This window comes from Gastrolobium bilobum, unplaced genomic scaffold (genome assembly GCF_033153095.1).
Source record: "Gastrolobium bilobum isolate Gb01-03AN ecotype WA unplaced genomic scaffold, APGP_CSIRO_Gbil_v1 utg11741, whole genome shotgun sequence".
NCBI lineage: Eukaryota > Viridiplantae > Streptophyta > Magnoliopsida > Fabales > Fabaceae > Gastrolobium > Gastrolobium bilobum.
The window spans coordinates 71561-91140 of NW_026895507.1; the positions used below are offsets into that span (position 1 = coordinate 71561).

At 35.0% G+C, this 19580-nt stretch overlaps 1 protein-coding gene across 1 annotated transcript; it reads left to right on the forward strand.

Annotated features, from left to right (window-relative positions):
• Window positions 1–7720: 7720 nt before the first annotated feature.
• LOC133314521 (gibberellin receptor GID1B-like) lies at window positions 7721–10134 on the forward strand. Its single transcript, XM_061516008.1, has 2 exons — window positions 7721–7771; window positions 8462–10134. Exons 1-2 carry the CDS (start codon window positions 7733–7735, stop codon window positions 9455–9457), a joined length of 1035 nt encoding a protein of 344 aa, XP_061371992.1. The 5' UTR covers window positions 7721–7732; the 3' UTR covers window positions 9458–10134.
• The last annotated feature ends 9446 nt before the right edge of the window (window positions 10135–19580 follow it).

A 19580-nucleotide genomic window follows, 5' to 3' on the forward strand; every position in this document is an offset into this window, starting at 1 on the left:
AAAAAGAGAAAGGAAAAAGTTGGGAAAGTCAATCTCTCATGGTGGGGATATCTCTCTACTACCATATTAAAATTATGAAAAGGAGTAAGGAAAGACAGACAATGATTCTTTTCATTAGGCTCTAGATACCATGTAAAATAACAAGAAGCGAGAGGAACATTAGAATAAATCTGTATATTAAATTGATTCAAGAGAGTACAATATATAAAGAAATACTAATGAGCTTAACCCAGACCTAATCTAATCCTAATGAAATAAAGAAATTGATCTCTGTAGGTAATAAAGATATCCTAAACATATTCTTTCCAAAAAAAATAAACTCATTTTTATCGCACAAATAGTTAACAGGAGACCTAGAAAGTCCAATAGATTGGGGAGGTTGCATTACGTAAGCAACTTCATATGAATTTGGACAAATTTTCATCAGAATCAAAACCAGGATAACTTAATAAATAAACTGCATCCTTCCTTTCTTTTATTCTTTTAATTTGAGAAATGAGTGGATGATAAATTCTCAAAGACAAGCCCAGGTAAATGAATACTTGCATAATACTTTTTTTGGTCGAGGAAGAATCTTTGGGATTAATCACCCGATATTGACACAAATGCATTGTACCAAGTTCGGTTGGTGTTTATCTTATAATATTCAATGTATCAGAACAGGGAAATCTGCCAAACACTATGCATTCATTTCATTTAGCTGCATCTTTTGTCCTTATAATCGATGCAAAAGTAAGCCTAGTGAACTTAATGCCATAACTTAAAAAAAAAAAAAAGTTTTGTACACGTGTTATGACTCGTTAAATTGTAATCGATATATAATTGATTTAGGATTTAATATTTCTTATATTATGGAAGATAATTTTATTTTTTATACACGTAAAAATATGTAGAGCCCATAAAAAGATATACGAAGAGAAAAGAGAAAAAAAAAATGAGTCTCATATATATATATATATATATATATATATATATATATATATATATATATAGAAGATAAAAGGGGACGAACCGGAATAGTGGTAAAACTGTTCTTTCATGATTGAAAAGTCATGAGTTCGAATCCAAGAGACAGCTTCTTTACAATTATACAAGGATAAAGCTGCGTGCAAGAATTACCTCCACCTATACTTGCTAGTCGTGTTTAACGGAGAGTGAATTTTAGATATATAGAAGATAAATTTATTTCTTAAAAAAAAACTCAAATCCTTTTTCTAATCCTTCACTTTCGTGCTTTCCAATCAGCATTGAAGGATGGATGGTATATATTTGACATGTCGGCAATCACTATCCATAACCAGTGGATCATGGCTTCATGGGTCCTTGGACATCCACGGCAGGCAAATTCTTTTACTTAGTTGGCCCAATTGGATTCTAATATTATTATTTTGGCATATTTTAAATTTAAGTTCTTAAACCTATGCAAAATGCTGAGAATTGTGAGTTTCAATCATGATTTCCTAGCAGTATTGTGTTTCTAATACTTTTTACTAAAGTCATAGGTGTCAAGCACGATTGAAACATAAAGTTTAATTTTTTTAATATTAGTTTTATTATGTCATAGGCGTAATACATCGTAAATTTATTTATTTTTACATTATTAATACGAAGTTGTAGGAAATCATTTATTATCAGTTTAAATGAAGTTTTGGGGGAATAACAACTTATCTTAACAGGTCACGACTTATATTAAATAATTAATTTTTTTTACAATAAGACATATATAGTCGTTGTCCTCAGGCACACTTAAAATAATAGTAATACACTTTGATTCTTATATTAGATTAACATGGGACGCAACTGTTGATATAGTAAAATTCAATCCAGGTAAAACGAATTAATACTCGAGATAATCCAAATCGACACGCGGATTGGTTACTTGGTTTTGGTTTTGTGTGTCACATTAGAAATCACAAGCTCTGTGTCTCACTGATCATATCTATCTGATAATTAAACAGAGACATGCATAAATGAACTATTTTCCATTTGGTGGGATTGAACCAATCGGCACAAGAGTCCAAAAGCTGTTCCTAGTTGTTGACCTAACGCAGAAAAGGCCAAACCCAAAGGTGGCCCGCACGTTATCGATGGAGAAGCTTTTTATTTTTCTATTAATATGAAAAAAAGAAGAAAAGAGAGAGAGAGAGGAGATTCAATTCAATGCCCAAAAAGAAACAAATGGCCTATTGAATACGTAGAGAGAGACGAAAAAAGAGGGTGAAAAAAGAGACGTAGGTGAAGAAACAAGGAAGTAGTATGCAACACGGCAACAAGTTTGGTATAATTTGTGTGTATGTGTGGCACATGCTTAGCCACCGCTCGCATTAGGACAACATATGCAGCCAAATACATAAATGCACGCTGGTGCTTTTATTTTATTTTAATTATCTTAAATGTTCCTTTTGGTTAGCATATTATACTACCTGTACTATTGAAATCTACCCTAGTAAAAGAGGTGCATAAACATAAATAGTATATATAAAATTCTGGGGCATGATTTTACCCTTTTGATGATCTATCCCTCTGAGCATGTGTTGTAAAGGCTCCTACTAGTTGAGGAAAGAATCACCAGTAAAATATGAAAAATATTTCACTAGTGCTCAAGCCAGCACAACTATTTACTTTTGTTCTTCGAGGTGGCGGAAAAATATCATTGCTTTCTACTTTTTGATTAAAGAACGTTAAATATTTAGGAGTAGGAGAATATTTGTAAGACAAGATCTATTCTAGATTTATCATGCAATATTTTTTTTTTCTTTGGAAAAAGTTAGACAAATGTCTCATCCCCATTGTTTAATCATGCACTAGCCAGTAACAAGGCATATACTTTGCATTTGTCTTATGTTCATTGTTCACTTTGTTTTTGTTTTATCTTAAACAAGAACGAATTTTGTTGTGAGCTTACTCCCATGACAGTGCGATAGAAAGATGTAGTTTATAAAACTTCACAAAGTTGCTCTGTGATGAGCAAGGATTGTTCGTACTAAGTGGTTTTGTGACTTCCGCCTTTGTAATTCATCTTTGTCCTCCACGTATATTGATTGAATCATTTCATTAAAAAAAGAAATATGCACAAATTAATGTCTGGATAAAACAAATATTTAAAATGCGAATCATGTAGAAATAATAAAAAAAGATATTAATGGTAACCAACAACAACTTAACTTAAAATAGCAAAAAAAAAAGAGATCAAATTATAGTCATAAGAATAGAATTGACCAGTAGAATAAAGTATATGAAAATATCCCCCCTCCCCCCGCCAAAAAAAAAAAACATATAAATTATACTATAAATTAAAATAAGTTTCATATGATATTTCATTTGTATCTAAGACTTAGAATCCAGCTAGGATGGACTTTTTTTTCTCAAAAATTGTTTTTTTTTTTTTTCAACAAAAGAAGAAGCATTTATCAAAAAAAATATTTGGATGTTTGCATTTAAAAAAAAAAAATCAAAAAATTGCTTTTCTTGGAAGCTAAACATTGTAGCTTATAAAAAAGGCAGAAAACAATTTTTTTTTTTATTTTAAAAAATCTAAATAGTTTTAACTTAAAAAACATTTCTAAAATAAGCAAGCATAATAGTTAAAATCTCGATTTATCATTATGGTTTTATATTTTTACGATTTGTTTTCATCAAAATAATTTTATCAATATATTCTAAATGCTTTTACGATTTTTTATATTATGATTTTATAGTTTATGATTTTTTTATCCCCTTCTAATTTTATGTAAAATCTCCATTTTAACTCTCTTATTTATAAACTAGATATGAAAAACATCTTTTGAGTGATAATCCATATTGAAGTAGTATATGGTTAATGTTTTCTGTAAGCAAGTAGATATTTAGAATTTAAATGGTCGTTTTTATTCTATTTCCACAATCTTTTGAATTGGTGGTCAACACTTTGCCCTTGATATTATCCAATTATTTAAAAATAACATTGCTTCACATTATTATGCATTATTATTATTAATGTTCCCAATTATTGCTATAGATATAAAATTTCTTATAAGCTCGAATACAATCAAATTAGCATAAATGGTGCTATACTATATATTGTGAGTAGAAATGTAAAATTTCACTGCTCCAACGGAGAAGGAATAAAATGAAAAGTCCCCTTGCAGATAAAATAGAATGGCCACTATAATACATCTACGCAAAAGATAGAATAGTTATAGAACCAAGCAAAAAGGAAAGGAATGATGAAAAAAGCAACAAAAAGAAAACCCCATTTTTTCGCGATAAGGGTAGGGAAAGAATCCTCGGACTACCAAAAATTTAAGTAAACTCTAGATCAAAAACAAATTCGTTTATTCATTTATTTATTTATTTTAAAAAAAAAACAATTCACTTCTTCATGAACTTCAATGACCAAATGATCCAAATCCATGAATCTATTATTATTGGAAGGAAATGAAACAGGATGGCTATCTCCATAGTTGCACCTTCATTTATGCCTCAAACTTAATAAAAAAAAAATTATGAAGTAAAACAAACGGTGATGATCCTCGGGTAGGTCCCAATCAATGGGCAGGAGAAAAATCTGATCGATAATCGCACGAGAACAAAAGGGAAAAATAAAAGCAAGAAAGATGGGAGCGACACGTCACGAGCTACACAGCGTCTACAAGAACAGGGTCCCACACCGGAAGGGTCCCTCGCTCGATGACTCGATCATCGTCCAAGCTCGTTTTTGTGAATAAGACTTTGCTGAGAGGGGACCCACCCAACGAACGAGAGCTCCATAAGTACGCCACTTGTTCCTAACGCACGATGCGAGAAAGACAGATACAACGGAACCCGTTCCATTACCATACGACAAAAATCCAAAACCCCCCCTTCACATTATTCATTTGATTTGGGATAAGAACTAAAATTAATAAAGGGGGAAGGAAAATAAAAAACTTGTTTTTCGTATTTATTCAGCTTCAGGCTCCGACGAAAAACATGCCGTCACGCGCTACCCAGTAGTGGACAAAACACCTGTCATCGTCAATGGCATTTCGGTGGTACCGTGGGAGCGAGGAGGGTAGTTTGGGGAGAAAACGAAAAAGTGTCGAGACGGAACCCTTTGTCGCCACGTGCCTTGGCGTCGGCCGCACGCTGGGAAACTCATTTGTCTCCTTCCTTGTAGCTTCTCTTTCCACCAAGACTTTCCATTTGGGTACGACTTTTACTTTTGCCCTGCCCTGTTTTTCACTACTTCTAGATCTACTGTCTCTATGCAAAATGTACTTAACAACCAAAGCCCACTTATTCATTTCCATTAAAAAAAAAAAACAAGTATTATCCTCGTGATAAAAGCTTCATCCATTTCACTTTTACAGTGGTTGGATTGATAATTGAAATATTGGATCTTCTTTGTACTCGGTTTATTTAAATAGATTTGACTGTTTTTTTTTTTAATTGAATATTTGATTTGAGCTCAAATTTTGAGAAAACATAGATTGAAATTCAGTTGATCTAAAATTTAGACATTACACAAATTAACTAATAAAATATTAAAAGTTATGGATTACAGATAAGACATGTTTCATAATATATTTTTAAATATATTATATTAATACACAAATATTATTATATTACTTGCCCAGTAAGGTGGATTGATGGGTTAATATGTAAACTGAGCCAATGACTTAATATGCAAGAATGCAATAAGTAAATGAGCAAAGATTAAGAAGGTGTAATTGTGAAAGATTTTAGAAGTTGTGAGGTGACATGAGCTGATCTATGTGTACGAGTCAGTGTGTAAAACAAATATGGGAGAGTCATCCAACGATGATGGAAGATGGTTATTTGCATAGCCGGGTAAAATATTTTGTGATGTAAATATTTTGTACTATAATGAAAGAGAACAATCGTGTAAAGAGTTCAACACATTTAAAATATTAATTTTATTCTTAATTTTTAAATATTATATATAATAAAAGAGATTGTCTTTTCTCATGTTACATAGGAAAAGAGCTATCTCCTACACACACATAGAGAAGAGAGATGAGAGAGAATAAGGAAGAGAAAAAGAATTTAAAATAGATCCCATGATCAAGACATGCAAAAGATCTATCTCCTACACACATCGCATGATCAAGACATGCAAAAGATCTCAACCATTCATTCTTGGATTAACAAATACGGTATCAATGATTAAGTTTGAAAAAATAAAAGTTGTTAATTTAATTATTGATAGTTGAGTTAAGAATGGATGATTAAGATCTTCTACATAATATGATTATGCAGAATTTCAACTTGAAATATCCACTCAAAGAAATATTATGAATGATCATTGTTCAGGCAAGCCCTTTCATGTCCTACACATTAGATCCAATAAAAAAGTTCACATTTAGAACCTTCTACAGAGCTCTCTCATCACGTAAAATTTCTCGTTTCTTCCTCATGAACTGCTGCTTCTGCACATAGGCAATGGGTTCAACATGGCTAGCCAGAAAAGATTAAGCTGGTTAGGTGACAATTTTCCACCTTCTCTCTCCCATGTTTGAGAGGGACTTCACTACTCTAAATACTCCTTTTCTTCCATAGAAAGAGCATTTTCTCCATTCAACTTTCATGCTATCACTTTGCATATTTGTGGAGCGACTCTTACGTACTCCCATATTTTGATACGCAGCAAAATGGAAAACCTATATATTACTTTGATCTTTATCATTGTAACTATGAATATCCCTAAATTGACATACTTTACCCTACCTGAGATATATCTATGAAATGAACCTCAAACGGTTGAATCACGTTAAATTGAATTTAATTCAAATTTAGACCCGGGGTAATCAAGTTTGATACGGGGCTACATATCGCTGTATTATTTATAACAGAACTTGATTTCTAAAATTAGTAAATTACCGGCCCTTACATGTAAGAAAAAAGTATTTTCCATCCTTTATCTCTAGTTCGGAAGACGAAAAACTTTATCCCTACACATATTGTAAACAAGGCCAAAACGGGCTTGTCAATAGCCATCGAGAAGCCTTTTTGTACACAAACTTGTACGTTACAACTCACAAGTCGTTTCTCCTTCCCTCTTAATACAACTCAAGGATACAAACAAAACAAGAAAAAGAAAAGAAAATAGATAATCAAATTGTTTCTTCTTTAAAATAATGTAACCAATTAAAAAAAAGAGTTTCTAATTAATTCGTAAGCAAATTTTTTTTTTTTAAAAGAAAAGAAATGGTAGGACCCATATAAACAGTTTATTTCGGCCGCCAGCTTTGTCGTCTCTGTCGTCTCCGTTCATCGTTCCTTTGCGTTTGACTCTCACCCTCTCCTCCTCCTCTCTCTCTCTCTCTCTCTCTCTCTCCTTTGTTTTTCTCTCCACTGCTCCTTTTATCATTCTTCAAACCTCAACTATTTCTCTCCCCTTCTCTTCCTGTTATCTGTGATCTCTCTAAAGTTCCATCTGTTTCATTTGTTTCACATACATAGAACTCTCTCTTCTTTTTCACTCACCTTAACCAACAAATCAATCGAAAGAGAAAGAGAGAGAGAGAGAGAGATACACGGCACTGCCCTCTTTCTGATTCCTCTCCCTGAACACTTGAACCGTTTTTCTCTTCTAATCTCTGTTTATCATTATTATTATTATTATTATTATTATGAGGCGGCATAAAAGGTCGGTTATCATGAGTGTGAGGATCACTGTTGCTTTTTAAGCGTGTTTCTCTGGATTTGGTTTTGAATCTTTGCTATTCACATAAGAGAGCAAAAAACAGACATGACTGGCAGTAATGAAGTCAACCTCAATGAATCTAAGGTAACATCCATCGTTTTCTTCTTCCGAGATTTAGTTATTTTTCTAACCTTTTATTTTATTATTTGAAGCTGGCATTTTGTTATTCTGTCTTCCTTGCTTTCTTTCTTCTGATGTGTGGTATTGTTGATGTTGGGTTTTGGGGGGTTGAAAGGGGGAAAGTTCTAATCTTTATAACATCAACTGCAAGGTCAAGGACTGTTTATTCGTTTGTGTTCATCTCTTGAGTTACAGAGAGTTCTCTCTCTCTCTCTCTCTCTCTCTCTCTCTCTCTCTCTCCGGGTTTAGTCAATAATGATGACCTCTATAGGATAATGTAGTTTTTGGGGTTGTTTTAATTTTTCTTGTACTTGCTATTTCTTCCAGGTAGGCCTCGGTTTTCTTGTTCTGGTAAGTTGGAAAATTCTAGTTTGATTTGGTGCCACAAGTTGAAAATTTCCTTCTTTTCCTCAAGATTTTTAAGGTTCAGATAGGCGCTTACACCCTTTACATTCCTTTTTGCTGCTCTAATTTTCTGCACCCTCTTTTCAATAATTTCTTTCTTTTGTGAGGGGGAAGAGCTTACAGCTTAGTGTTTTTGTTCTCTGATTAGGGGAACTAATCTCTAATTCATCTTAGAAGTACTGCAGTGTCAAATTAGAATGCGTAGTGTTCATATAGAAAAGGTTCTAATAATATCTTCAATCTTTGTAGAGTGTTGTCCCACTCAATACTTGGGTGCTTATCTCCAATTTCAAGCTTGCTTACAATCTACTAAGACGTGCTGATGGAACATTCAATCGAGAGTTGGCAGAGTTCCTTGACCGCAAGGTCCCCGCCAATTCAATACCCGTTGATGGGGTATTCTCTTTCGACCATGTTGATAAAAAAACTGGCCTCTTCAATCGGGTGTATCAACCAGCTCCTGAAAGTGAGTCACGGAGGGACATTTTAGAGTTGGAGAAGCCACTGAGCACAACTGAGATTGTTCCTGTGATAATTTTCTTCCACGGTGGAAGCTTCTCTCATTCATCTGCTAATAGTGCTATCTATGACACTTTCTGCCGCCGCCTTGTGACCATTTGTAAGGCTGTTGTGGTTTCTGTTAACTACCGGCGATCACCGGAGCACCGGTATCCATGTGCATATGATGATGGCTGGGCTGCGCTTAAGTGGGTTAGATCAAGGACTTGGCTTCAGAGTGGAAAGGATTCTAAGGTTTATGTGTACATGGCTGGGGATAGTTCTGGCGGTAATATTGCTCATCATGTGGCTGTGAGAGCTGGTGAGGAAGATATTGAGGTACTAGGTATTATTCTTCTTCATCCATTGTTTGGTGGGGAGAAGCGAACTGAGTCAGAGAAGAAACTGGATGGAAAGTACTTTGTGAAGTTGCAAGACCGTGACTGGTATTGGAGAGCATTTCTTCCTGAAGGGGAGGATAGAGACCATCCAGCTTGTAACCCGTTTGGCCCTAAGGGTAAAAGCCTTGCAGGACTTGAGTTCCCCAAAAGTCTTGTTTGTGTGGCTGGTTTGGATCTTCTCCAAGATTGGCAATTGGAATATGTGGAAGGTCTCAAGAACTCTGGCCAAGACGTTAAACTTCTTTACCTAAAGGAGGCAACTATTGGTTTCTACTTCTTGCCTAATAATGATCATTTCTATTGCCTCATGGAGGAGATGAAGAACTTCGTGAATTCTAACTGTTAATATACTGCTGTTTAACCTTACCTACAGGAGGCCATACATAACTAAAAAGCCTAAAAGCCTGACATTTCACTTGGGTTCTCTTTTTTTCTATTTTTGTATCTTCTCTTCTTCTTCTTTTTTCTTTTCCCTGCTTTATAGTGGTGGTGTGTAGTTAAGAAATTGTGTAGTTTTAATCACTGTAATAACATCTATGGTGGTAAATCTGAGCTTTCTGTAACCGGTGGACTACTGCTTCCTGTTCTCTGCCCATATCTTTTGAAGGGTAGCACCAGCTTCAGCAGTTTGAAGTACCAGAGTTCAGTTCATTTGTGGGGTTTGGCTGAGCCACCGTATACAAAGCTTTCCCCATTTAACTTTTTCGACCTCAATGACAAGAGGTGAGGTACAAGATAGGGCGTGGCTGATCACTATGATCAAGTGAATGCATTTGTTGTGTCACTTATTACTGAATGGGAACTGGAGCAGATCCCATCCTGTTACGAACTTGTATGTTACATGGTTATATAAATGTCTTGTTTGTTTGCTTTTCAGTTAGATTTTTCTCCAGGGAGAAGCTAATGTTGTAGTGTTCTATGTTACATCCTGCTATAATTCAAATTAAGTGGTTTGTACTTCTGAACACAAATTTCACAAACGGTTTAGCTTTGATTGTGAAGTTTGTGCAAAAAGTTGGCTGCCTTGTTATTTTTTGCCTTTCCTGATGGAAGGAAGGACTGTGATAATGGCTGCATATGGCATAGGTTAGCTTGTGGATGGCAAGTCCATGGGACCAGAAAAGTGAAAGAAATTAAAAAATTAAAAATAAAAATAAATATCCGTGTCTTGTTTCAAAGGGTCACCTTATTCATTCTTGGTATCTAGAACAACCTTCCAAAATCTAAAGTAAGCTCGTCATCTTTAGCATCCGAATCATCGCAAGTAGTGTAGTATAGAAGATAAAACTAGTAATATTGCACAAGTGGTAAAAAAGATGAAGCATTTGAATTATTTTCTGGTTTCTTGCCCCCACACTCTTTGCATCTCAGTTGTAGGTGGGACATATGATTCGCCTCAAAAAGTAGATAACAAATGTCCAAAGTGGAAAAGAGAAGAGATTTTTGCGTCATGCGTGTGCTTAATCATGTGTTACAAAGGAATAATGAAAGGGATTAAAGTTTATTATGTGGTAGGAGATCATTTTATCTTTTATATACACATAAAAGTGTGTGCGGTCATGTGAACAAAAGAGAAAGAAAGAAAGAAAATACGAATCTCATATACTTTTATGTATGTGTATGAGATAAAATTATCTCCGGTAAAATGAGAAACATTATTCCCACGATGAAACATGTAAAGAACAACCGGTGATGGCGACGGAGGAGGACCATCCTCAGTCTTTCATTGCCTTAAGCCAAACCTCATCTACCAAAAGGACATGAAAAACTTTCACAAGAAGAATGATTGGCAAGAGTTTGAATCATGATCTTCTCCATCTTTCAACATCAGTCTGATTAATTCTTGTCATCTCCTCAATGCTTATTTTGGATATGTCTTTTTGGCGCTTAGGAAAACAGCAAAAATAGGAATTTGGCATTGCTTTCATGGGGGAGAACGCATTTTTCTTCTTCTTGGGATTTTTGGATGTATTCTTAGGAACTACTTTTGGGAATCCACAAACCCGAATATTAAATCTGCTTTTAGAATATGGTAAAAAATATTTATTATTTTAAACGAGACAATTCTATATCATTTTAAGTGAAATTATTGTATTTTTATGGATTTTAATCTTCTCTCTCCTCTAAAATATTTTATTTTTATCTCTGCTCTTGATTTTTTAAAGGAGAGAAGATAAAAACTACCAAAACACAATAATTTCATTTAAAAGTACACTTTTTTTAAATAACAAATGTTTTTCTTTTAAAATATTAGTAATATATTATTTAAGGGTGAAGTGTGTATCATTTTAAATGATGTAAAGTTGTGTCATTTTAAGTGAGAGAAAGAGATAGATAAAGGAGGAGATAGAGTTGACAAAAAATATAAAGATGTAGACCCTACCTCTTTATGAGAGTACAATGACATAAGTTGTGTCATTTAAAAGGACAAATACTTTTTCCATTATTTAAATATTTTAGTATAAAATTTTACTTAATAATAAACAAAAAAATCTTTCTGCAGTTACTTCAGATAAGTTATTTGCATTTAATCCTAAACGATGTCATTTTGGAATCGAAAGATTAAAAAATTATAATTATAAAGACTATAATAATTCTAAAATAAATTAAAATTACAAAAATACCATAATTTTCGTCTCAAAATAACGTTGTAACGTCATATTGAAATTATCGTATATAACTTATCTGCAATTACTACAGAAAAAACGAAGCCAATAATAAATACTGAAAAGTATATAAAAGAGTGTGTGGCTATTTTTCTCTCAATGCCTAGTATGTGACAGGATTCGGGAACAGCTAAGCTTGGACAATGACATAGAACCCTGTTTTTATTGACTTTCTTGCATGCTTATCTACTATTTTATTTTATTTTTGAGCCTCGGCCTCTGTAATAACAGCAAACGTATTCAATTTGGTATGAAGACTTTGAAGCTTGATCTTCACCTTTCCTGTGCAGATTAATCTGCTTTACTTCATGTCTTATTATGAACTGTCCTTAGTAAATTAGCTGTTTATGTCTTTGAAAATATTCCCTAATACGACAGCGGAGGGAGTCATTGTCAACAAATGGGTTTTTCTTTATAGTGGATTATGGACAAAACTTCATTTGTTTGGTCGGTACCTTGCTTCTTAATGCATTATTATTATAACTATTTGAGGGATCATTGCTTGTGTTATGCGCGTTCACACACACCATTATGATGAATTGATGATTCCTTCTATTCGGGCGTGCGTCACTACTAGTGCCATATTTTATATACATTATACTCTAAATCATAGTTCTTCTACCCTAGTTAGCTACTTACTTTCAGCTTTCAGCTCAAAACCATTTGCCGCAAATGGTTTCTGCAAAGTTCGTTTGTCGGTGAAACTTAAAGTAGCCAAAACTGTGCTCCTTAAGTTCTCGAGTTTGAGGGCTGTGACTGAAAGAAAAGGATTTGGAAGAATTGTCCCTGAAAAGATTAGATGGTACTTGAAGGAAATTAATCTTCGGTTATTGTCCAAGGATATCCTTTTGAGATTATTCAAAAATAAAATAAAAATTAAAACACATAGATGTGTTAGTGTTAAGAGTTAAGACACCGTTAACAGAAGCATAATGGGAAATCCTTGATAACTTCTATAAATCTTCGGTTCTCAGAAGTAATTTTCTTCTAACTACCCCCAGTTTGGGTCAATTTTGGTGCTAGCCATATAGGTCAATAATTCTAATTTGAAAATTCTAAAGCTAGGGTTAGCTTTTGACCAGTTTAAACCTATCTCCTTTTTATTTCATTTTCAGAGTGTGACGTTGGAAATGTGAAAAGATTATTAATGAGTTTTGGAAGAATTAAAGAATGACAAAAATTCCAAAATATGATATTTCTTGTAGGCTTTGAATGATTGTAGGCCAATCGGGGCCAAGCCATACCAAACACCATGACACGAAATAATTCTATAAATTATAATCCGTAGGCATCACGGTTAGTTTGACACTTTCACTATCAAGCCTTTTTTTTTTTTCTTTGGTAATAACTTTTCGTAATAAAAAATGTTGATGGAAATCAGGGCATCTCATAATTTGGGTATAAACTCATTGTGCTGGCAAAATTGCATATTAAGGAAATGTAATGTCATTGATGAGGGTGACTTTTGGGGACACAAAAACAAACAAAAAATAGAAGGCTATAATGTAAACATCTTGTAACCTAAATATTCGTTGACTTAAAAATATATTTGTGGTCCTTATAAAACTAATTTAATCTTATCCATATATATTATAACCTATTTGCTAATAACAACGAACGTTAATCACCTAGCAGAAAAAAGAAATCAAGGTGTGTTGAGATAGTTTCTGACCCGAGTAATTAAAGAAACAGAGACTAAGGATGACTATACGTATGAGGTTAAAGGAGAAAATTTCCCTAATATTTATTATATTTTGGTTTGAAAAAAAAATCTCATTTGCTACTTGCACAATTAAACAATTGCATAAACATTTATTGCTTGCGTTAACCGTTGAATGATTTATGTATTAAATCAACAATTTGATTAATATTATTGATACAATTAAAAATCATGCAAAGCATATATATTTGCTTGTGTTGACTATTGAATGATTGATTATTTATCAAAGAACTGAATTTTTTCTATTTAACTTTGTAGCTGTATAAGTTCACTTTAAATGATATAAAATTTCATAAACAAGTAACTTCGCAACTTGCCAATAATGGAAAAAAACAAAGACTGGTTGGATATGAAAGAACAGAGTTAAGAAAAAAAAAATATCAACTATCACAAAAGACAGAATTTAAACAAATAGCTCGTTATTGCCTGATTTAGAGTCAAAATCATGTAACAGGTAATGTCTTCAAAGGGTAAATGGGTTTGGGACCTACTTATCTTGTTCAGTGTCTCTAGCAAATAAACTTCCAAAACTGCTCCATCATTCTGATGGTATCCAAATACACATATGGAGCTTTAACTTTTAGAAAAAGAGAAAATGAAATTGAAACAACCACGGATTGGGAAAGTTGCTGAACTTCCCAACATCCAAAACATGAAAAATAAAAATTCCTTTTGTGTACAGTTAATGAATTGCCTGTACTCGACTCATAAAACGCTAGTTGATAACTATTTTCCCTAATTTCAAGATTTTAGTGTAACATTTAATCAAAATTATTATTGGCATACTATAAAATTCTGTGTTTTTTCATCAATTGATAAAAAAATCACGTCCAATCAACGTCTAATATAAGGATAGAATTTATAAGAGATCAAAATTTATTAAAAACAACTTCTGATTAGGGGTTGAGTCAAATGATAGAATTTGTAAGAGTTCACAATTCATTAAAAAAATCCAAATTATGCTCTCTCTCTCTTTTTTTTTTAAACTTATCCCATTATTATAAAATTTTTATACATATTTTATAAATAAAAAACTGACCTTAAGAATAGAAAATTACATTGTAAAATATTAAACTTTCAAACACACATGAAATAAGAAAATCTTTTGGTCTGTCAAAAAATAAAATCCATTAATTCAGAAGAGAGTGAATATAGGGTATTTTGACTAGCCAAGAAAACTCTCCTTGTGTCGGCACATCTAATTTAGGATATTGCACAATATAGCTAACTAGGGAGGAAATTGTTAGGAACTCAGCATCTAAGCGTGCCGTAAGTCAAACATTGAGCTCGAAGTTCGTCAGTCACAATCAGAGGTCGGTCTAAATCACTAGGTCAGCTATCGCAGCGAAAACAGAAAAATGTAGAGGAGAGAGAAAGAGAAGAATGTAGTCAAGATGTTTAACGTGAGAAAATTTTCTCCAATGTGAAAAGGTAAAAATCCACGAAATATTAGTCCAAAATGAAACTTTCACTGTGAAAATAATGGGTACAAGATATCAAACTTCACCAATAATGATGGTACACTCAAATCTCACATACAATGGTGGTATTCAAACTTTCTTAGAGAGGTCTTACTCAAACTTTCCTCTAGAGGTGATATCTAATACAAAGCTCTAAGTTTTTCTCAAAATCACTAAATGCCAACCTCCTCGCCTTCACATACCACAAGAATATATATGGGAGGAGCGAAAATTCTAGAAAATCAAAAGTCGAACTAGGGTTTCTTGAGCCCAACAAAAAAAATAACATTGGACCTTGTGCAGCATTGAAGGAGGAATAACCCAACAAATATCCCCATTCTGACTTCAATTTGTCGGTATCAACAACAGTCTGACACCTTCACAACAGTCTTCAAATTTCTTTGTTGGAACTGGCTTGGTAATCAATGCGAACCAATTGAGATCGGTGTGCACTTTGACAAGTTTGAGTTGTCCATCCTCCACCACACCCTGGACCCAGTGATACCTAACATCAATGTTTTTAGTGCGGGAGTGATACATCGAATTCTTTGCAGGATGAATCGCATTTTGATTGTCACATTTCAGCTCGTATTTGTCTTTATCATGTCCGAGTTCAGAAAAGAACTTCTTCATCCACAATATTTCTTTACTTGCCTCAGTCGCGACTATGTACTCGGCCTCGATTGTCGAAAGTGCCACACATTTTTGTAATTTAGATTGTGAGGAGATAGCTTTTCTTGCAAAAGTCATCAAATATCCCTTTGTCGACTTCTTCGAGTTGGCATCTCTCTCTAAATCAGCATCTGTATAACTCTGCAACCCGACTTTATCTTCTCCAAATTGGAGGCATAAATTTGTTATTCTTCTAAGATACTTTAAAATCCATTTCACTACTTCCCAGTGTTCTTTGTCGGGGTTAGACAGATATCGGCTTACCATTCCAACTACAAATGCCAAGTCGGGTATCGTACAAACCATTGCATATATCAAGCTTTCGACGACGGATTAGTACAGGATCTTCAACATCTCATATTTCTCCTCTTCAGACCTTGGACAGTGCTTTTGACTCAGCTTAGTGTTTCCAGCTAAGGGGGTTCTCACTGTCTTTGCTTTGTCCATACTAAATCTCTTCAAAATTTTCTAAATGTATTTTTCTTGACTCAGCCACAATAGTCTTTCAAGTCGATCTCTGATAATCGTGATTCTGAATATCTGCTTTGCAGGGCCGAGGTATTTCTTTGTGAAGGACGAGCTTAACGCCCCTACAATCAGCATGTCATCTACGTATAAAAGCAAAATCAGAAAGTTTTCGGCTTTATATCTTTTTACAAATACGCAGTGGTTAGCTTCAGTCTTCACAAACTTGTGATCAGTCGTAAAATATTCAAAAAATTTGTACTACTGTCGAGGTGCTTATTTTAAGCCATATAGGCTCTTCTTCAAACGGCAGACCAAGTCTTCACAACCCAGAACTTGAAACCCTTCAGGTTGCTCCATATAGATCTCCTCATCAAGGTTTCCATGAAGAAATGTTGTTTTCACATCCATTTGTTCTACTTTGAGGTCTATTGAAGCCGTCATGGCTAACACGTCTCAGACTGAAGTAATTTTTACCACAGAAGAGAATATTTCTTCAAAATCTACTCCTTTCTTCTGAATGTAGCCTTTCACCACAATCCTGTCCTTGTATCTCAACTTTTTGCCATTTTCCTCATGCTTGATTTTGTAAACCCACTTGTTCCTCATAACTCTTCTTCTTTGAGGAAACTCGGTTAGTTCATAAGTTTGATTTTCGTGCAATGACTTCATCTCGTCCTACATTACCTTCTCTCATTCTCTCTTATCTGGGCTCATCATGGCCTATCATAACTTTGTGGTTTTCCCTCTTCAGTATATTCATCAAGAGGGTACCTTGTAGAAGGTCGTCTAACTCGTGTAGAGTGCCTGAGTTGTTCTTCAGGTTGAGAGTCCGGCTCATTATGCTCATCTCGGACCTCAGTAACTCGGACCTCAGCATTTTGGTCTTGTTTGTCATTCACTTAAATTTCTTAATTTTATTTCCCTGCTTCAACTCGGACTGGAGGGACGTGTTCTTCACTTGGGACAGCGACCTAGACTTTGGGCTTTAAGATGTCTTGAATAGTCTCGTTCTCACGAAAGACCATATCTTAGCTTCTCACTATTTTCTTGTTGATTGGATCCCAAAGTTTGAATTCGAATTCCCATCGTGGCGAGCCGAGGTAAATGCACTCTTTAGTCTTAGCATCGAGCTCGCCATTTTGTGTTTTGGTCTCGACATCCAAACACCTTCAGGTGATTATAGGCCATTTTTCAACCTATCCAGACTTTATCTGAAATTTCGCCTTCTAGTGGTCGTGATGGTGAGAGATTAATCAAATCAGTAGTAGTTCAGACTGCTTCAACCCATAATGATCTTAGCAAACCGACAAGTGATAGCATGCTTCAGACCTTTTTTTCAATAGTCTTGGTCATCCTTTAACAACTCCATTCAGTTGAGAAGTTTTGGGGGGTATTCTCAAGTTGAATCTCAGCCGCTCTACATTATGCATAAAAATGGTCATAGTAACTCACCACCATTATCAGATCGGACCACTTTAGCTTCTTGCCAATCTCCCTTTCTACCATAGCATACAACTCTTAGAAGGCTTGGAGTACCTAGTCTTTAAGTTTCAACATATATACCCACAACTTGCGAGAATGGTCATCAATAAAAGAAACAAAGTATTGAGCTCATCCAAGAAATCTCTCAGACATGGAGCATATATCGGTATGGACGAGGTCGAGAATATACCTGCATCGTCTGGGTTAATCTGGTCTCACGAGAGAAACTCGGTGCTGCTTTCCAACAAGGCGGTGCATACAGCTCTCCAGCACATGGCCTTTCAACCCGGTCAATAATCTTTTCTTGTTCAGGATATAAAGTCTTTTTTCGCTCAGATGACCGAGACGCTTGTGCCAAACCTCCATCTCAGGAAGAGTTGGCTTATCCACCATTTATTTTTTCTTGCATCACATACAAGGAGCCTTCCTTTTTATCTCGGGCATCCACCAAATTTCTCTTAACCAATTTTCATCTACCACTACCGTTGTAATTCACTAGCCCGACATTATCAAGTTTTCCTACCAAGATTATGTTCAAATGCATGTCAGACACATGCCTTACATCTTTTAACACAAGTCGGCATCTGACATCTATGGCCAGGGTCACATCACTAACTCCGACAATCTTACTCGTTGCCTAATTTTCCTTTTGCACGGCTCAAATTTACCACCTCTATAAGAGAAAAAAAACCTTTGTGTGGAGTGACATGATAGGAGGCACAAGAGTCAACAGTGTAGGTACAGTCATCAGTGTAGGTACAGTCATCATATGCAACATTCAAAAAATTATCTTCGCAAAGTAGAAATATCTCGGCATTAGCATTGACAACCACCACAGTGGTTCTCTTGTCTTCTTTCTTCTTCGAAACAATTTGATCCGGCTTCACAGTGTCGTTCTTTTCATCTTTTTGCAGAGTCATGCAGTCCGACTTTTTATGGAAAAGCTTCCCTCAGTGGAAGCACTTCAATTCATATATCGGTTTTGACAAGCCTTTGGACTTGTGAGGTCCATCACGACCCCAGCTTTTGCTTTGACCTCGGGAGTCAGACTTTTCTTTACTCTCGGCCACGTTTGCCTCAGAGGTGCTAGTCACACCTCGCTCTCTTCTCATGGCTTCTTCATTCAGGAGGCTATCAGTCACGACATCGGCGAGTTACTTAAAGTAACTATCAGAATATCACAACTTTCTGGCAGTGAACTCAACAACAGTAAAACCTGTATCTCGTTATCTATTTTTATCTTGGCTTTGGAAAGCTTATTCACTATATTTGTATAGGTATTGAGATGTTCAATCATACTCATATCATTCTTGTATTCCAGTTTCACAAGTTGACGAACTAAGTGTGCTTTGTTCTTGGGAGTCTTCTTCTGAATCATGGATTCCAGCTTCGTTCATAACTCGTATGCGTTCGTGAACTTAGACACGTGCTCAAAGAGGCTTTGTCGATGTATTTCCTGATCATGGCCACCGCCTTACGATTCAGGATTTTCCACTCCTTCTCAGTCTTGCCTTCAGACATCTCTTCATGGACGATGGGCTCATATATATCCTTACAATACAGATGGTCTTCCAACATAGGTCTCCAGTAGGTAAAGTTGTATGCGGTCAGCTTGAACATGTCGCTGTCATAGGCTACGCTACTGGTCTACATCTCGTCTCCTCAGAACCCTTTGAACTTGGGCTCTGATACCACTATTGGGAATTTGATTCCCTCAACTTGGCACAAAAGCGTGTCGTAAGTCAAACATTGAGCTCGAAGCTCGGCAGTCACAATCAGAGGTCGGCCTAAATCACCAAGTTGGCCAACACAGCGGAAACAGAAAAATGCAGAACAAAGAGACATAGAAGAATGTAGTCAAGATGTTTAACTTGGAAAAACCTTCTCCATTGTGAAGAAGTACAAACTCACGGGACATTAGTCCAAAATGAAACTTCCACATTAGAAAATAACGGGTGCAAGATATCAAACTTCTCCTATAATAGTGGTACACTCAAATCT